This window comes from Thunnus thynnus, chromosome 7, assembly GCF_963924715.1.
Source record: "Thunnus thynnus chromosome 7, fThuThy2.1, whole genome shotgun sequence".
Classification (NCBI taxonomy): domain Eukaryota; kingdom Metazoa; phylum Chordata; class Actinopteri; order Scombriformes; family Scombridae; genus Thunnus; species Thunnus thynnus.
This window is the reverse complement of record NC_089523.1, coordinates 12,406,790-12,425,286: the sequence shown is the minus strand read 5'-3', so window position 1 is coordinate 12,425,286 and position 18,497 is coordinate 12,406,790. Positions and strand designations below refer to the sequence as shown.

The following is an 18,497-nucleotide window of genomic DNA, read 5'->3' as shown; positions in this document are numbered from 1 at the left end:
CTACTTACCACTCTGGAAAATGTTTTTACACTTAATTTTCACTTGTTGCCATGTTCTTTTTTTGGCTATTGAGATAGATCCTGTTGAGATGTAACAGAGAAGAATGAAAGTAGGCCAAGGGTTACTAGGTCAGAAAGGCTTGAAACACCTCACCAAATTAGGCTAATTAACAGTACATGCATTGCAGTTATGTCAGCTCTCCTAAATTAGCCTGCACCATCATTTTAAACAAACATCTGATAATATCTAGCCTACTGATAATATAGCCACAATCTTACTTTAGTGATCTGAATGATCATTTATTAACAAATAAACTTAAAACAATAAGTAGGCTACGCATTTAATCTGTCAGTAATTTTTTGACAAGCCATCTCCCTGGCCTTGTTAATTGTGGCAGTATTGTCGTTTTTGGTGATGACTCCTTTATATTCTTCATATAGTTCCATCAGCAGGTTTGTTCCACTGCTGAGAAGATCACCGCTCTAGTTTTCACTTCTTTTTAAGACATAGTATCTTCTTTTGACAATCGACTGTTCAGGGCTCCTTATGTACTCCATGCAAGATTGTTCAAGCCCGGTTTGAGTTAACTTTGATAAGACATGGATAAATTGTGTTAATGGAGCGGCTTGAGCCTCAAGTGAATGTCAACGTTCATTCAAACTGGGCTTTTTCAATTATTAATGGAATACCCCCAGATCTAAACCAACACATAAACACTAGTTATGCACTTTGTTTTCCAGGGTCTTTTTTTATTGTTTGCTTGTATCTTTTCTTAATGCTGCAGATAAAGGTTACAGTTAGCAGTTATAAGTTGAAATGTTTCATCTCTTTATCATATCAACATTAAACATCAGGTTGAAAGGTATTCTGGGTATTCTGAAGTTAAAGTAGATGAAAAACATTGAGGGAAAGTTGGTACACAAGTACAAATTATAATCATTGAGTATCATAAGTTAATGATACATCTTGCAACATATCCAAAGGTGGATTTCTGCTTTAAGAGCAACTATATTTTATGTAATCACTGCCAAAGGTCTTTAAAATCTAAATCTAATCTTTCCTTGTCAGACATAAACAGCTGAAAGGCTTAAAAGCAGTAGGAATCTCTCTCCTCCACCTTCTCTCTCTCCTTTTGCCTATTTCCTGTGGGAATGGGAATATGCGTAATACCACCGTAATGAGACTGATTCTTTAGGAAAGGCACACACACACACACACACACACACACACACACACACACACACACACACACACGGAGAGGTAAGACGAAAAGCTCTGACAGCAGCTCCTGGCTCTGATGTCCTAACTCCAGCAGTTATCAGGGGATCACTTCTCTCTCTTCCCTTTCTGTCTCTCTCAATCTCTTTTTATCTTGCTTTCATTCCACCCATTTTCCTGTCTCTTTCTTTCTTACCTTCCTTTCCCTCCCGACTATCTTCATCTCTTATCTCCTCTATTCTGGCTTTGACTTCCTGTCATTTCGAATCTACAGATGTACAAACACTCCTCTCACCCTTCCGCTGACGCTCCCCCAGAGAGGAGAGAGGAGAGATGTAGGGAACAAACCGTGTACAGAGGGATATTGTTTGCACGCTGCTTGTCGGCAAAACACATCCATCCATCCTTGTGTTTATGAGTTGCTTGATCCGAGCGGAGCCTGACATTAAACTGACTCTCTGTAGTAAATAAATCTATACATTCATACATGAGGAACATGCTAGGGGTCTCCCTACTGACTCTCACCTCACACCCACTGCAGGCAGCATTGACTCTACAGTATATGTTGTGTTTACCACTTTACCATTCAAATGCAGACTGAGTACAGTGTGTACTTCGTCATATAACTTCATAAGCAATAAGACAGTTAGCTCAAAACTCCATTAATAACACAGTAGGTTGTGCCACAGGTACTGTAGATTCTGCAGTTTTTGTTGTTTTATTTCATGAGTGTTCAAGTGCATTAAAATCAGATGGTGATTAGATATATTAAATTGATTGATTACTGGGAAAACCTTTTTGTGGAAGCGTTGTCTGCACTGACATCATGTGGCAGAAAAGAGGCATGGCAGTTCCATTGACTTCACTACCAATAAGATGTTCAGTATAAGAGTAAAGTCAAAATATGAACACCAAAGCTGCAGACTAAAAGCTGATGAAACAGAGTATCATATTTGACAGCGCGTATGTGTGTGTGTGGTCTGGGTGAGATGGATCAGCACTGTTCAAGTTCAAGCAGACCTCCGACTCTCCTGCTGAGGGTGCTAGTGCATTTCAGATCCCCTTCCTCCCACACACGTCTGTAAATGACAAATGACAAACTTCTGCATGGGGCTGCATCCCCAAACACAAATACAACACTCCCTCCTTCCCTTCCTCTCTGTATTTGCATCACATTGAGCGTTTTAAGTTGGTCTTAGCCAGTTTTAATCTGTCACTGTATTCTGTATCTGTATCTGTATTGCTTGAGTTACTCATGGCTGTTTGTCTGAAATGACTAAAAATCTATTAAATGGGTAGATAATGAGAAATAAAGGCCAGCATTGTAAAAGCGAGCCCCCTTTGCTGTCTCTTCTCTCTATGGACACATGCAGGATTGGAGAGACCTGGATCCCCATCAAACAAATTCCTGTTTCTGTCAATGTGAGCCGCTCAGTGTCCTCCTGTTCTGTATTGTAGTCATCCTCGATTTGCAAAACAGCCTTTGTCTGTGCATATGAGTTGCATTTCCCAGTTTCTTCCTTTTGGGAACGCTAAAATATGGTTAGTCAGCTTAAAGGATCATACCAGTACTTTTTAATGTTTTTGCTCATTTAATCACATTAAAAATATACTTTGCATCACTGCTGATCATTTTACTTGCTCCTTAAAATGCAAAGAATTACTTACTGTGAAAATGTCTTTCCCTGAATTTATAAAGACTGATGTGTCTCTCTCACTTTTATCCCCTCAGAACTACAGTTGTCCTTCGGTCATGGTGCTGGCCGTCCCGGTAGCGGTGCGGTTCCTGCAGAGAGGGAATAAGGAGCTGAGCAGGAACATGTCCAGTTATCTCTCCCTGGCTGCTATAGCCAAGGCTGATCTGCTGGCTGAACACACGGAGGCCATAACACTCAGTGTGCTGGGAGGTAGGAAACATATACATGCTCATACACACATAGAAAATGATGAATATTTTAATATTAATGCATGCTTTGCATACATATTAACATACATGCACACAAACACATCTGCATAAACAGCATAACCACTGTAATCCATACTGCACTTGATATTGCTGTTAAAAAGGGAGAAGTGACAAGTAGAGTAAGATGTGCAAACCTTCTAACTACGCTTTGACTGACTTTTGTTCGATATGAATTAGGTTCCCATGTGTTCTTAGCAAGCTTTACCCTTTTAAATCAAATTCTTTGCAATTCCTCCCCACTCCTTTTCTCTCATCTTTCTCAGTTTTGCTGCCCCAGATAGATACAGATCTTCTTAGACACTTAGGGAAATGTGTGTGGGGGCTTGTGCCTTTTGTGGAGTACAATCTTTAAAGAGAAAGAGCGGCGCAGAAAAAAGGGAAGCTCTGCATAGGAATGAACATCAACAGGAAACAAGTCCGTCATAGGCACTATTGTTTTTATATAGTTGTTGATGGTGGGTGTGTTGGTTTGGCCTATAGAAATAATACTTTTATGCTCTTACTTTGAGGGTCAGCTTCAGACCGGTAACAATGAAATTAACTGTTTTACTGGAGTGGAAAAATTGATTGCTGTTGTAATCACTAGTTGTAGTAGCAAACCACAGTCTTATCCTCTCATGAGCCGTAGTGAATGCTGTCATAATAATTGCCAGCTCCTTGAGGATTATAATGACGGTAAATAGCAGCTGTTACAAATCATTTGCCTGTTAGCACTTTGATGCAGTGTGGAAATTAATATGTAAGATATTGTGGCGATAAAATGACAATAGCTGTTTGGTTTTGTGCAGTTCGTTTTTGCAGTTCATTCAGTTCATTTTTTTCTCTTCTTTACTACTTGATCAAAACATATAAAACAGGTTAATTGCTGTTGCATCTTGTCTACACATGTGCTATTGTATTCATGAACTGATGTAACTTTCCCACATATGTCACAAACACAGATTTCGTAATGCACATAGTTAACAGATCATTTGTTCATTGAGCCCCGCGACAACTCAAGTAAAACAAATGTGTTTTTCCACTGACAAAATAATAAGAATGCAGCTACGTTGTGTGAGGAAGTGCTTCTAAAATCAGAACTGTGATACAAAAATGCTTGAAAAATCCTCCAGGCGTGAAAGATGAAATTATCCTAAGGCATTGATCTGCATCGTTGTCAGTTTCCCTTCTTAACAGTTAAGGTCAAAGATGGAAACCCAGCTGACCCCTGGACAATGGTTAAAGAAAGATATTCCCTGAAACCCTTTTTTCTGCCCTTTTAAACCTTTTTTTCAACACATACACTGTTCATGCTCATTAGTAGTTCCCTAAAGAGCTGAAGTTAGCACAGCCTGATGGAGATCTGTTTACCCCCCAGGCTTTTACACACATGTGCACGAACACACACACACACACACACAAACAGTGGGGCTTCACTTATTAGAGCACAGAAAACAGTTTACTTCTTCTTTTTCACATAGTGAACATGCTTTTTGCGTGGCTCAGTGTGTATTTACATGTGCAGGTGTTTTTCTCCGTGAATCAATCTGTACTTTTGGCAACATGTTGAACTAACACCTCACACACACACACACATGAATCACACACTAGCACGTGATACTAATCACCTCACACTGCACCAGAGTGAGGCGCCCACCGTGGTGATGCTCCCACCGAGCACATTTTCTGCCAGCAGCTCAGCACATGAAACAGCTTAGCTCTCTGCTGTCTGGTTCGGTTTGCAACTGAAGTTTCGCCAGGTTTTGGGCTTAGAGTGTCAAATAGTTGAAAGACACCTTACACCTTTGTTTCCGAAAAACGTGGGTGAAAATAGAGATAACATCTTGTCCCTGCCAACAGGAAAACCGGAATCAAGTATTTTTCTAATTAGAGTAGCTATATCAGTCCAATGAACGTCAGACTAATTTTTCATTTGGGTGTTGTGTTGAAAGTTCAATGGAAAAGTGTGTTGAGAAACATTTCCTGTAATGGCTGCAATATGCTAAACTCCCCAGTTTTTCTCCAGAAATACAAAGACATTAGATTTCTCATCACATCAAAGTAGCTAATTCTGCTCCATTTGCAAGATATTTAATCTAAAAAAGGATTATGTTTGGGGGCATTTGTATCTAATTGACTAGCTATTATAGTCATCTCCGGTGGTTACTGATATTGTTTGTTCCACCATAGTGCCAAGGCTTCACCTTTTTTGGATTTTGTGACTCTAAACCAAGGGCAGGATGGTGTCAGTTGACTCCATGCTTCAGATACATGTTTTACTGTTGCAGAACTTATTGCGGGTTTTTTTTTGGTTTGTTTGTTGGTTTCTGAGGCATTACCTTATCTCAGATATACACCCACCTTTTTTCCAGATTTGACTTTTTTTTTAAATAAAGTTATATATTTATAGTTAATATTTAGGTTAATATTATTATACTGTGTTTAGCTTTCCAGTGTTTTCTTGGTGTTACTTTGACTGACTGATTGACTTGTCATGCAACTGAGTGTTACGCCAAAGTCAAAGTCAGTTCATTTGATAAAGTAGAGAAGCTAACAAAGAAGTCCCACACTGGTTGTAAACAGTGTGTAATATTAATACATTTTATTTGAATATTTCACACTTTTTAGTCCACACACTCCCATCAAGTTGTTGTTAGTCAGCTGAGATTTAGTCATAATATTTTGTTTCAAAACTTTGACTTTCCAATACATTTACGACACTCAAGTTATCACATAATATCACATTACACTATAATCAAACACATTGATACACACAGTCATAAAGAAAACTGGTCCCTGTTTCTGTGCGTGGAAAAATGAGAAGAATGAGAAAAAGGAGAAAGAGGAGGAAAAGATTGGATAGAAAGAAAGTTGTTTGCAAATATGCACTAAAGCTCCCAGTGGCTGTGATCCAGCTTGACAGGAGGTGATGAACTGATGGTGGGCCTTATTAAAACTGGAATATGACACACACACACACACATGCACACACACACACTGAGAGTGGAGCGAGGATGAAAGGGAACAAGGCTTGAGGGCTTTATTATAAAAAGTTCAGATTTATGTTTCCTTGGGTAGTTTTTAATGCAGCTATGGCAGTTTCAAATTTTTTACCCCCTACTGCAACTCACTGCTGTGGCTCATCCACTTCGCTCTGAATGTTTCACCCTCATGTTGCGTTTTAACAATCCTGGACCCTCTAACAGCTCTCTTCTTCCCGTTGGAACCTCAACATAAACACAGCACAACATAAACACAAGACTGCAAACACACGTAAGCATCCAGAAACGTGTGCATACACATGCAGCTCGTGGAAGCAATAACAGATGACCTCTCCATCTCTCCCAGCAGCAATCTGTTCAGGAAGTGAGCTGATGTAATGGGGGTTTGGGTGAGGGTGACGATGGAGGGTGTGATGCGTTGGTTAAACAAGTATGTGTGTCTGATACTAAAGCCTGAACTGCACAGTGAGGTTCATGACGGGTGTGTGTGTGTTTACTAGTTAAAGGAAGCCAGCAGGTTTTATGTGAAAGTTTTACAGCCTGCTACAGTAAGCCACAACAGAGCTCAGCCATTTTTTAAATGTCACACACACACACACACACGCTCACAGCTGTACCTGCACACAGACACATATGGCATTGCTGTGGCCCCATACAGGGCTTTAGAGCCAAGAGTTCCTTCCTTTTCTAAGTAAAACCTGATATCTTAAGGTAACAGTAAAATTTGGAATGAGTCATCTGTCAATGTTATACCTCTTCTTTGGCTCCCCCGCTGCGAAACATATGTAGTTACTGTATTCTTTCTTGTAAGGTTTAGAGAAGGCAAAATGAGGAAAGTTGGAGGGGTGAAAGATGACATTTCTATTCCGTAACACGTCACAGCGGTTGTAGCTGCAGGAGAAACCTATGATATATCACAAATGGGCCTGAATGTGCCACAATAAACTATAAACATATGTTAGCAGCAAACAACTTGCATTTCATTCATTCGTCTTCTCATTGTCAGACTATTTTGATCACAATGATGTAAAATGTAGTGCATAAGGGAGTCTTTATATTGTATACCTTGAATTATTATTGTGTCTACAGATGGGTGAAACATGAAAATAATTCACTTTAAAGGAAAAAGCAACGTACAGTTGTTCCACCATAAGCCTCCAGAACAGCATCAGCGCTCCTCGACGTAGATGAACACCATTCCTCCTCATTCGATGTTTTCATCATGATGTCGGCTCAAAATTTCCAATATATGTTCATTTGGGTTGAGATCCCGTGACCATGAGCATATGATTCACATTATTTTCATACTTATTAAACCATTCAGTGAGCCCTTGGACAGGTGCATTGTCAACCTGGGGTAGAATTGTTTCATGGTAAGATAAGAGGGATCATTCAGAACATTTTAATGATTTGCAGTGATTTTTATCTCTCACATGTCACTAAGAATTATCTGATGATAATTTCGTAATTGTGTTGCACCCGCATCTGCATACATTATGATTCTCCACTTCTATATGTGCTTTTCTGTGAGTGACCATAAATGACAGTTAAGGTATATTGTTATACTGTTGATACAGTGCACAGTAATGTCTACAGTTTGCTAGTATTAGCTAACATTAGTGACCAAGGCTGTAGCAGTAAACCCCCCCAAGTGTATTGGAATCAGAAAAGGTTAATTTTATTGCTTATGAATTTAACTTTTCATTTGTAAGTATTATTTCTGCTTTAAAAGCAAAAGAAAAAAAATACCAAACTCTTCCAAAACACTCAGCAAAAACAAAGCTGAGTGACAAAGACATAGAAAAGAAGACGTACTACAAAGAAATAAGACGTACATAAAAAGAGACAATACTATTCTTGTTAAAAGGCTGTGAGCAGGAGTTCACCTCACTTTTAGCCACAAAGTGAAAGATTGTCTTAATAAGATTTTGAAAATGAAAGAAATTAAAACACTGATTATCCAACAAGGGAATATATTCTAACTTGAAATCTTTATTCATACATCACTCTCCATTCATCCAACCATGTTATGTAAAATATATTTATGTACAAAATACATTCATTTTCACCTGTTAACATCATTAACAAGAACAACAAAAGCAATGTACAGTATAATACAAGACAGCTCAATTCATAAAAGATTAGACTGTGTAAACATTGTCCTCAGTTTTTTTTTTTATCAGATTCATAAAAACAATGTCAATCTCAAATAACAAATATAACAATTATACTCTTATTGCTTAATGCAGTATCAAAAAAGGAGACAAACATATATTACCCTACTTTTAAATGCAAACTACCGAAAAACTAACAAAGCAGAAATAAAATTATATAACTCATATGAATGTAAACATGTCGATGATTATAAGTTTGGTCTTAAAAAAGCTTTAAAAGCGTTCACAAATTTAAGAAATTAGTAATAATAATAATAAAACACTAAGTTGCTAAAATCATTTCTACAACTTTCTTTGAAGCTATTTCTACAGTTACTAGTTGGCCATGCTTGAAAGGAAGCAAGTACAGCAGTTTTCAGTCTCACAAGTGTTTGATAGATCATATGTTGCGCTGCACATCACATTACAAAACGTTTCTAACATTTCTAACATTAGTATGGTACCTCTGCTTTCAGCTGTAACAGGGATAGCTGTCTAGTCTTCAATTTCTAATAATTATACCTACAAGACCGCAAAGGTAGGAAAGCTAATACTTTATGGCGAAACAGGTTTTGCATTGAAAATAGATTACCTACACTTGCTGTTTCTGTACAAATCTAGATAGAAAGAGGGGGAAAGGCATTGTTACTCTAAAAAAATACATCACTCTACAAGATAATCTCTTAACTGTCTGTGACCTCTTATTTTCTTCTCCTGCATGGCTGTCCGGTGATTACTCCTGTTTACTGGCTCAGAACCACGTTCACTTTAACAATAGACTCTTTGTCTTTCTTGCACTTTAATTAAGTCTTTGGTAAATGCTGCTTTCTGCATCACATTTCCTGCTACAATGCAAGTTTACTAAGCTGAATGTACGTCAGTGTTGGAGTGTGCGTGTCACAGAGTGCAGCGCGTGTTTGTTATGGCCTCAGTTCAAAAGGTTATGTTAGAAAAATAAACTTCAGTCTCTCATAGCATTTGCTTACTCTCAATCAAATGTGACACTTTCAGGAGAGTTCATTGCAGCATTTCAGTTCATGGTAATGAAAGTGATGAAGATGATGAGGAACGAGACAATCTTGATAGCAACACAATCGTTAAAACATCAAACTATGGGGACAAAGATGATAATGAAAAAGCAAGCAGTTGTTTCCTCAGTTTTGGCATGAAAGCTTATTACGATGTTGCTGATGTTCACGATGACGATGACTATGATGATGCTGATGAGTCTGTTAGTTGATGAACTGAGCACCTCCATGTGGCACCATCTCTGTCACGCCCCATGCCACTATGTTCCCCCTCTGCTCGCAGCCCTGGCCCTCCTGCAAAGCCAGCTGGGAGATCTCTTCCTCTGACAGCATCTTGTCCCACATGTTCACTCCTGTCATCTTTCCTGCGAATGCCAGCTTGGGATCGAACCCTGCCTCAAACCCTGGCACCACGTTCCCGCTGCTTGGAGACAGAGGGCAGCAGCCGTTCCTTTCTTGCCCCAGCTGGAGCGAGCCTCCGTCGGGTAAGACGTGTCCCTCAGCCACTCCGGGTGTGGAGGCCACCTTTTTCCCACCTGCCCACAGGGACGCCAGGCCCTGCTTGGAGGACCAAGCTCCACACAGGTGGATCCATTCCGATGCCCTTGACGGGTTCACCACACCCCGTGCCTCCACAAGGTGAGCCTCTCCTCCAATGGTCAACAGGACCGAGGTTTGGCCGAGCAGCAGCTGGATCTCATATGGGTTCCGACGGTTGCCATAGGTGAACAGCACGGTTTTATTGGAGATGGTGGTGGGCTTCACCCACAGGCAGACGGTGAAGGAAGACAGTGAAAGAGGGACGTCCGGTATGACAGAAGTGTAGATGCGACGGGAACGCATGGGGAAGAGAAGCGCCATCTCACAACCTATGCAACAAGAAGCAGTAGAGGTCATTGTCACTAAATAAGAATCATCTCATGCAACTTAGTTTGTCTGAGAAATGACAACTAAAATGTGCAGGTCACTGACAACAGGATAGAAATTATTTCAAGTGTACCCATCTTAATCAGTTGCTGGATGTCCTAATAATAATATAAAATAGTTTAAAGTATGTCCTTAACTCCTACAACTTAACAGTTCTTTTCAGATATATTGATCATATTCTGAGGTAATAATAATAATGATAATAATATGCCTTTATGCAGATGTGAAATCAACTTTGATAACTATAGCATCTTTAACACAGCACAGTTGATCCAAAGAATGTTACTGAAACAGTGACAAAGAGAATAAAATGCATGAAGCTGAAAGTAAAAAAAAACATGCACTCAATCAATAACAACAAATCAGTTTTAACTTTAACCAGCAAGAATAGATTAAGATGTCTTGGTGGTGCCAGCGTAAAGACTTACAGGAGTCAAAAATGATTTAAGTTGATTGAAACTGGGTTTTGTATTTACTTATTATGAAACGTAAGTGCTAGATAAAACATCACTCCTACATTTTCTACATATAATTATTTCAACATTATTATCATTCAGCAGAAGGTTTTGAGCTGGACAAAGTTTGATGTCCTCAAGGTTGTTGTTGTTATGTTTGTTTATTTAAAAGGGGAGATAAAGTTGGATGCTAACAACATAACAGTAAAAAGAAATTGGGCCTGATATTGAACCCTGGGTGACTCCGCATGAAATAAGGGTTGAGGATGAGACTCAGAGTTTGTTGCTGTATAAGAGAGATACACTATCCATTAACTGGGGCTGTACAACATAGATTGGAAAATTGTAAACATTAAGTTCTAGAGATGCTTCTCAAGCCACATGATGCACTCTCCACAGTATGGCCACACTGAAAGCTTTTTTGAAAAGGTGCATCTGGTGGCAGCAATTGGATATATATGTCGGGTTGAATGAGAGACAGTTGTGCCTCAGTTTATATGAGATCATGAATCATGGAGAGTTTCTTTCCTGCCCCGCCAACACACAAACACACTTCCCTCTTGGGTCATCTGATTCATTGGATTTCACTCCTTTTCTTGTTCTTCCCTGTTTTTACACATTGAAAATACTCACTCACAATCGGTCCCTTTCAAACTCTGAGTGAAGCCTTTATGGGCCATTTAACCTCCATTACTCAATACAAAGTACAGTAAATGCATTTTGTGCAGAAGAGCTCTGTTGGAGGTATGAACTGGAGTGTTTGTGTGTATGCAAACATTTCAAACATTTAAGTTAAAATGTGGAAAGCTTATCGTCCCAAAATGCGTCATTCACTTTACAGATTCATTCATTGTCTTTAAAGTGTTTTTTTTTTCTCCACTCAACTCTCTGGCTCGGTCTGCTTTCCCTCTCTTCCTCTCTCTCTCTTCTCAGCTGCCCTCCCGTTAGCAGACACACTCCTTCCCTACTAAAACTGGAGATTCCAAATATTGATGTTACATTTGTCTCAGGTTTCTGCCACTCAGAAAATAATGGTGAAAAAAGGCATTTTGAACATGCCAAGTGTGTGTGCTCATGATAGTTCCCATCTGGTTCTGCTTTTCCAGGGTGCTTTGGTGTGGTTTTTGTGGTGAGTGGCTAATGATTACACCTCCCTCTGGTCAGTATGTAGGCTAGATTTACATGTATGGCCTGTAAAGGTGTCTGTGCATGTGTGTGTGTGTGCATGCTGGGGTTGCAGAAATGAGTGATATAACCTATAATGTTTCTTTTTTTTTGTTTTGTTTTAACTTGATTAATCAGTTCATAGGAAGTTGTCTCAATGAAATTACTTTGAACAAAACCTGTTCCAAGTTGTCTTACTCATGCTGACTCACATAACTTACAATATTATTAGTCAGTTGCTTTTTCAGGATTGGACTGTATACCAGGGTAGTAGCTGTTCTTGAAATAGATCTTAGAATAATTTCCGTCAGTCCAGTAGGAGTTCTGTCCAAAGACTGTGTTTGTGTATTATCCTTATCTTTATGTTTAAATATCTGTTAATGCAAATAGCTGAAGGGAAGGCAAATGTTTAGTTTGATGGATGAATTTCCAGTCCCCCTGAGCTGAGACTTTAACCTAGAGTCTTTTTTATTGAGTGATGACTCACCAAAATGTGTTAATAATAAATTTTAAACAAAGCATTGTACATCCGACCCCATACCTGCCCACTAGCATGTCTTCTCCAAAGTTTGACTTGGCCATATCAACAGAGAATCATGTTAGTAAGTGAAGGGAAAAGGATAGGTTGTTACTTGAGGAGAATAACACGCCTGGAGAAAGAAAGAATAGGTGGAAAAGGTATTTAGGACAAACGCAAGCTGCATTATTAGTCGTTGAATGTTCAGAAGGCCTGACAGGGGGCGTCTCATTCTTCTACTTGAAGCATGACCTGAATGTGTCAACGCAGGAAAAAACTAAGGGTGGAAGGTTGTTTGGGTGGCACTCTTGAGAGAAGTCAAGACAAATACAAAGAAACAGACACAGGATGATACAGAGACTGCTGAGGTGAGAGAAAGATGAGAGGTTGGATATCTTACCTGCAGGTAGGTATCTTTGCCTCGATGACCTCAGCACCTCCTGGAGCTCCACTCTTGTCTCTTGCAGCGCAGCCAGCACCCCTTCCAGAGCCACCTCTCGTGATGTGACCTCCTGCTCCCGATGCCCAGCCCGTCCACCCTCTGGAAGCTGGAATCCTGTTTTTGAACTCATCCCCATCCCGGCTCCTGGGCTGGTTAAGCAGCTGGTCTCCAGCTTGGCAAGTCGGGACGCTTGCGTTCGTGCTGCGGAGAGAAGCTGCTGTAGCATCGCCTCCAGGTGGTTTGAATTCCCGACAGAATTCCCACTGGCAGCGGCAGCAGCAGCAGCAGCAGCAGCCTGATCTCCCTGTTTTAGGCGCTCCAGGGTTTCTCTGAGACGGGCCTCCACCTGCAGGGCCATCCTTCTTCCTGCTGTCTCCACCGCAACCCCACAGGAGCCACCGTACTGGGCTACAAACCTGACCAAAAGAACCAATGTAAACGATCTGCTGGAGGATCTGAAGAATCTTATTAATTTAACCCTATAAACGAGATTCTTTAACACTAGAATTTAGCCTGAAATCAATCTCATATTTCCATTTACATTATAAAAAACACGGACATTAAAATGAACTGGATGAATTCAGTGTACTGGTCTTAAGTACGCTTAAGTTGACGGGGAGCGCAACTATCATAAAAACAGACCATCATCACTATGACTGCTCATTCATTCAGTCCAACCAACCTCAGCATTTCGCCACGCAGCGACCCCATCTCCACCTTGACGATGTCATCGGCATACTGAAGCAGCATGGTCTCCCTCATCTGACTGTTCTCCAGCATCGAGAAGATTTTGTCCCATTTGGTCAGGTCTGGAGAACTGCAAGGGGCTACGCTCGGTGTGGCTGGAGACAAGGATGATGGAAAGAGAGAGAGAGAGAGAGAGAAAAAACACCTTTATATTCTGCCCTTACTACAGAAGATCGATGGAGAAGTGAACGTCAGATGTGCAGAGTTGAACATACTATGACTTCTTCAACTGTGAGAGCAACTTTAAGGTCATAATTTAAAGAAAAAAGACAGAAAATTCTGTGTTTTTTTTCAGTCTGCTGGAACAGGATAATACTGCAAATTTTCATGGGATGAGAATGTCTTATTTAGTTAGATAAAATGGAGATATTTGGTTGAGCGGCAGGTAAAATGAAGAGCAAAGGTGATACAAAAGAGGAAGTCAACTTGTCAGGACAGAGATAAGAACGTGAGAATGAAATAGGACAATCGACTCTTAGATCAAAAGCTGTGGCTGCTGCTTTTCCTGCGAGATCATCCGGCTTTCTGTGTGAACAAGGAGAAAGAGGTAAGGAAAAGGAAAGGGAAGACCTGGTGAGAGATAACAGGAATAAAGAGAAACATGGGGGAGGACCACAGATCAAAACAATCCGGGAGTGAGAATAGCTGTCACACTGTTTTGATTAACTTTTAAGCCTCTCAAACTCTGTTTATACCTGCAAAAGTATTCTGGTGAGGTATTATCACAGGACTGCAGGTTTTGTTTTGGCTGCCTGTCCCCGAGGTTCAAAGTAAATTAAGCAGAAGGGTAATCATGCTCCCTCGGCTTGGAGGTTACTGTGGAGTGACTTACTAAATTAAAAAAAACTTAGGTCAGACAGAAGTTAATAAATTATTTTGATGGCTCTGTGAGTGAAGTGTAAAAAATTAGAAGGAAATTATTATTTTTATCTCTTTTCTTTGACCCTGTGGAGTACTGTGGACCTGATACTCCAAAGTAAGTTCTGCTACTGCTCCTCTCATTTTAATTGGATTACTGTACTACTGTACACATTAAATGGTACTCATTTTTTAGAGTCTGACTGCCTGTCTAAGTTTTATTGGTTAAAATGTATCTACTGTTCTTCAGTGAATGAATGAATGAGTTTTTATGTCTTTTGAAAAAGACGAACCACCCTTCAGGGTTATAAGACACCATCCAAGTAGTACATAGACAAATGAATATTATTTAAGTTTTATATATCTGCCATATGTTTTTAGCCTGTTATTCTCCTTAAAATGACCTCTCTCATGTTGCCCTCATTAATTCAAATTCCTCTCTGAGATTCAGAGAATGGAGCAGGTCAGAAGCAATGAGCTGTGTCTTCCTCCAGGCTTTGACCTCTGCCCTTCCTCACATACCTGCACACTCACTGTACTTAACTCACGTGACTTACTTTTTCTCTTTTATCCAGGAAGCCAATTATGGGTTTTTTTTGTGTGTGTGTGTTTATTTCTTTCTGCCCTTCTTGCTCCCACTATCTCATGCTTTTGGCAGGCATAAACAAACTGGCATGTTTTCACTACCTCTTTTTCTCTACAGTGGTGTAATATGTGCGTGATTGTATTGTTATTTTTTCAAGCCACTCTCGTAGTTGCCTTCTTCAATCAGCTCTAATCACATTGCAGGCTGCACTGCCCAGAGCAACATGTTAACTGTTGGTGCTGCAATTACACCTCCTGCCGGGTTTAAAACAACAAACAAATGCAAAATGTAATCTGTGAGACCCACACACACACACACACACTCATGCACTCACCCACTCTTTCACACACGCATTCTTGTCTCTCTCAAACATTCACTCTGTATTATACCTCACAAAGAAATAGCGATGCTTTCCAAAACAGCTGAGAGAAGAATGTCATAATGATACAGCGTTTCTGTGATTGGTGACCAGTCATTCATGCTGTAATATGTGTTGGTCCTGGTTGGCAGCTGAAAAAAAGCCCTTTGCTTTTCTGGCTCAGCATATTCTTTGATGCTGCTGGTCTCATACACAAACTCTGCCTCTGCCAGCAGTCTGTATACAGTACAGGCTCTGGTACTTCTTTCTGTCTATCTCTGTATTTCAAGCGGATTTTTCAGCACCACAAAGACAAAATTTACTCTAAGAGAACAAGACAACTAACAGCCGTGACTCTCTCAATCAAAAAGCAGCAACATTATCACTGATATCATACAAATGAATCTCTTAATTAGTAGATAAATGTAATTAAATTCACTAAACCAAACCACCAACCCTTCAAATGTCTTTTCCTCTCTGTTTCTCTGCTGTATTATTGGACTGTAACTGCAACAGCTTTGCGTTTGTTCCTTTTACTTCTGTTTCTCTTCCATCTCTCCTACTTTCTTCATTTTAAAGTCTCTGCTTTTACAGTATACATGTGACGTGAGATCATTGCCAGCATGTCAGATGTCGATTTTCACCGTATGACAGTGACCATCTAAGGACATTTAATCTAATGTCCTGATCTTACTTCTCACACTAAAGCAAGCATCAACACTGAAGAAATTGATTTCACGCTGAATTTAATTAAATTACAACTGTGGTCATATATCTCAGTCATATAAGCCTTATGTTACAACACACACACATACGATTTAACACTTACGTTCTGGCGTCTCTCCCTCTGTGATTTCATTGTAGTAGGTGTCAGCATAGTTGACCTCGATATCATCCTCATAGGCGAGAGCCAGACACACACACACCGACAGCACACACACTGCCTGGGGGAGCCTCCACCGAAACATGCTGCTGCTGGTGCTGCCGACTGAGTGTGTGAGTGTGTGAAAGAGTGAGAGAAATGTATGTATGTTTGTGAGGATGAATGAGTGTTTTCTGGTGAGTTTAAGGTCCGCTCCTCTGTCTACCTGCTTGTCTTTACCTATGTGTGTGTGTGTACATGTGAGAGAAGGCTTCAGTCAGGTTGTGTGTTTTATTTGTCTGTGCTGCTTTTATCTGTCTGTCTCACTGTCTACAGCGCTGCAGGTCCACCACTCTCTTTTTCAACCCCTCACTCCCTCATACAGTATTGGTCCCTCCTCCCTAATGACTCTCCCCCTCTCCCTCTCTCTCTCTCTCTCTCTCTTTCTCTCTCTCTCTCTATCCCATTCTCTCGTTAAATGCTGAGCAATCCTTTGGCAGGAAGCCTGGCAGTGTAGAGTGACTCACACAAACTCTCTCCCACAGACACACACACACATTTGTATTACTATACAGTATTTATAAGAACTTCTCATTGATTTTACCGTAGTTATCTATAAACTCTTTTCTTCTCCTCATTCGTTGATGCCTATTCTTAAAGGATAATTCCAGTTTACTACAAATTGAATCTTATGGCCGTCATTTTTGGGAGCATCTTGTGCCTTTAATTAGAGAGCTAGATAGTGGAAAAGAGAAATGACGACAAGACTCAAAGCGGGGACACCACAGCCATGATGGGGACCCCACTTTGACCATCGTCTTTATCAGTTATGACAACAATATACAAACCAAAGTAATCGGTCAGGAAGGAGGTCAACATCACTATAGAAAATCTGACACAAGCAGTCAGAAAATCAGTCAGGTTGTACACAAACCAACAATTTAGTCCGATTATCTAAATCACTTTATTTGCAGGTAAAACTGAAAGTATGCACACCTGAAATATTGGTTATCACCCCTTATTGCTCTGGAGTTCATTACGTCAAAGTTGAAACTAGTTAGCTGGTCGATAAAATATATATTTATATTTTAAAACTAACATTTTGGGTAATTTTTCCGTTCACTTTTGTCTCCTCTCCCAAATGAGTTTGGTTCAACTGGAACTTTGTTCAAATCCTGCGTGATTGTTTCACTGCTCGTATTTCTTGCTCTGTTGGACTAGCAATGTTCCCACTTTTCCACATCTCAGAAATTACTGTACATTAGGGAGTACAATGTTATCATTACCCATAGCTAAAACTACAAAAATAAGATCTGAGTCATAATAAAACAGAATTATTCTTAACCCTAAACTGCTCTAACCCCAAACTGTCTTTGATCCTGATTTCTTACATTTAACAGGAAAACCCTGTTAAACCCCATTATTACACAAAATTATACATTCAAACACATCAGAAAATGTTCTTTGAGTAAATGAAGAAATGTTAGGAAACATCTTAAAATGTCTGTCCTTGTGAAAACATTTGGCTCTCACAAGTATAGAGATGGAAGAGCAGTGCCCCGGCTTGCGAGCGAGGCGGTGAGTAATGCGTCGTTGGAGGTAGCCTGCATGTCGTAATCAGATATAACTGTAGCTCCTGCGACTCACAGAGAGAGAGAAAGAGAGAGAAGAGGGAAAAGGTAATGGAAGGGGGTGGAAGCAGGGAAGATAAACTTTCCTGATTTCTGCCCCATGCAGAGATGGTTGGTTTGTGTGTGTGTGTGTGTGTGTGTGTGTGTGTGTGTGTGTGTGTGTGTGTGTGTGTGTGTGTGTGTGTGTGTGTGTGTGCGTGGGTCCAGGGACGTTTGAATGGAGCCCAGACATCAGGGGTTTCTAAAAGGGTTTATTGTTCTCCGTTCACCATGTTTATTTATTTATTTGTCAGCCTCAACATGTGTGTGTTCATTCTGTATGTGCATCTGTATGATGTGAGTGTGAACTGTATATTATCTTGTGTGTACGTGAGTGTGCTTTTTTGTGTGTGTGTGTGTGTGTGTTTTCAAGGGGATGGAAATAATGACTTCCTCATGGGATTTTAGGATTTGCCCCCTCTCCCACTCATATACCCCTCCCTCTATCTTTTTTGCTGGCCTGTGTGCCTCTCTCTCATTGTGTCTGTTTACTCACTCTCAAATACCTACTGAAACACACACTTGTTCACTTGTTATCTGGATGGAGCAGTTTTCTTCATTCATA

General features: G+C 40.1%; 2 protein-coding genes across 2 annotated transcripts in view; one reads left to right on the top strand and one right to left on the bottom strand.

Annotated features, from left to right (window-relative positions):
- veph1 (ventricular zone expressed PH domain-containing 1) overlaps positions 1–18,497 on the top strand; it is a 96,046-nt gene that overhangs the window by 15,090 nt on the left and 62,459 nt on the right. The window contains exon 4 of the mRNA XM_067594415.1: positions 2,951–3,125. Within this exon, the coding sequence (XP_067450516.1) occupies positions 2,951–3,125 (175 nt within the window). The remainder of the gene's footprint in view (positions 1–2,950; positions 3,126–18,497) is intronic.
- On the bottom strand, positions 8,138–16,620 carry ptx3a (pentraxin 3, long a). Its single transcript, XM_067594414.1, has 4 exons — positions 16,230–16,620; positions 13,534–13,693; positions 12,810–13,267; positions 8,138–10,215 (listed from the first exon to the last, which is right to left on the bottom strand). The coding sequence occupies exons 1-4, from the start codon at positions 16,366–16,368 to the stop codon at positions 9,551–9,553; spliced, it is 1,422 nt and encodes a 473-aa protein (XP_067450515.1). The 5' UTR covers positions 16,369–16,620; the 3' UTR covers positions 8,138–9,550.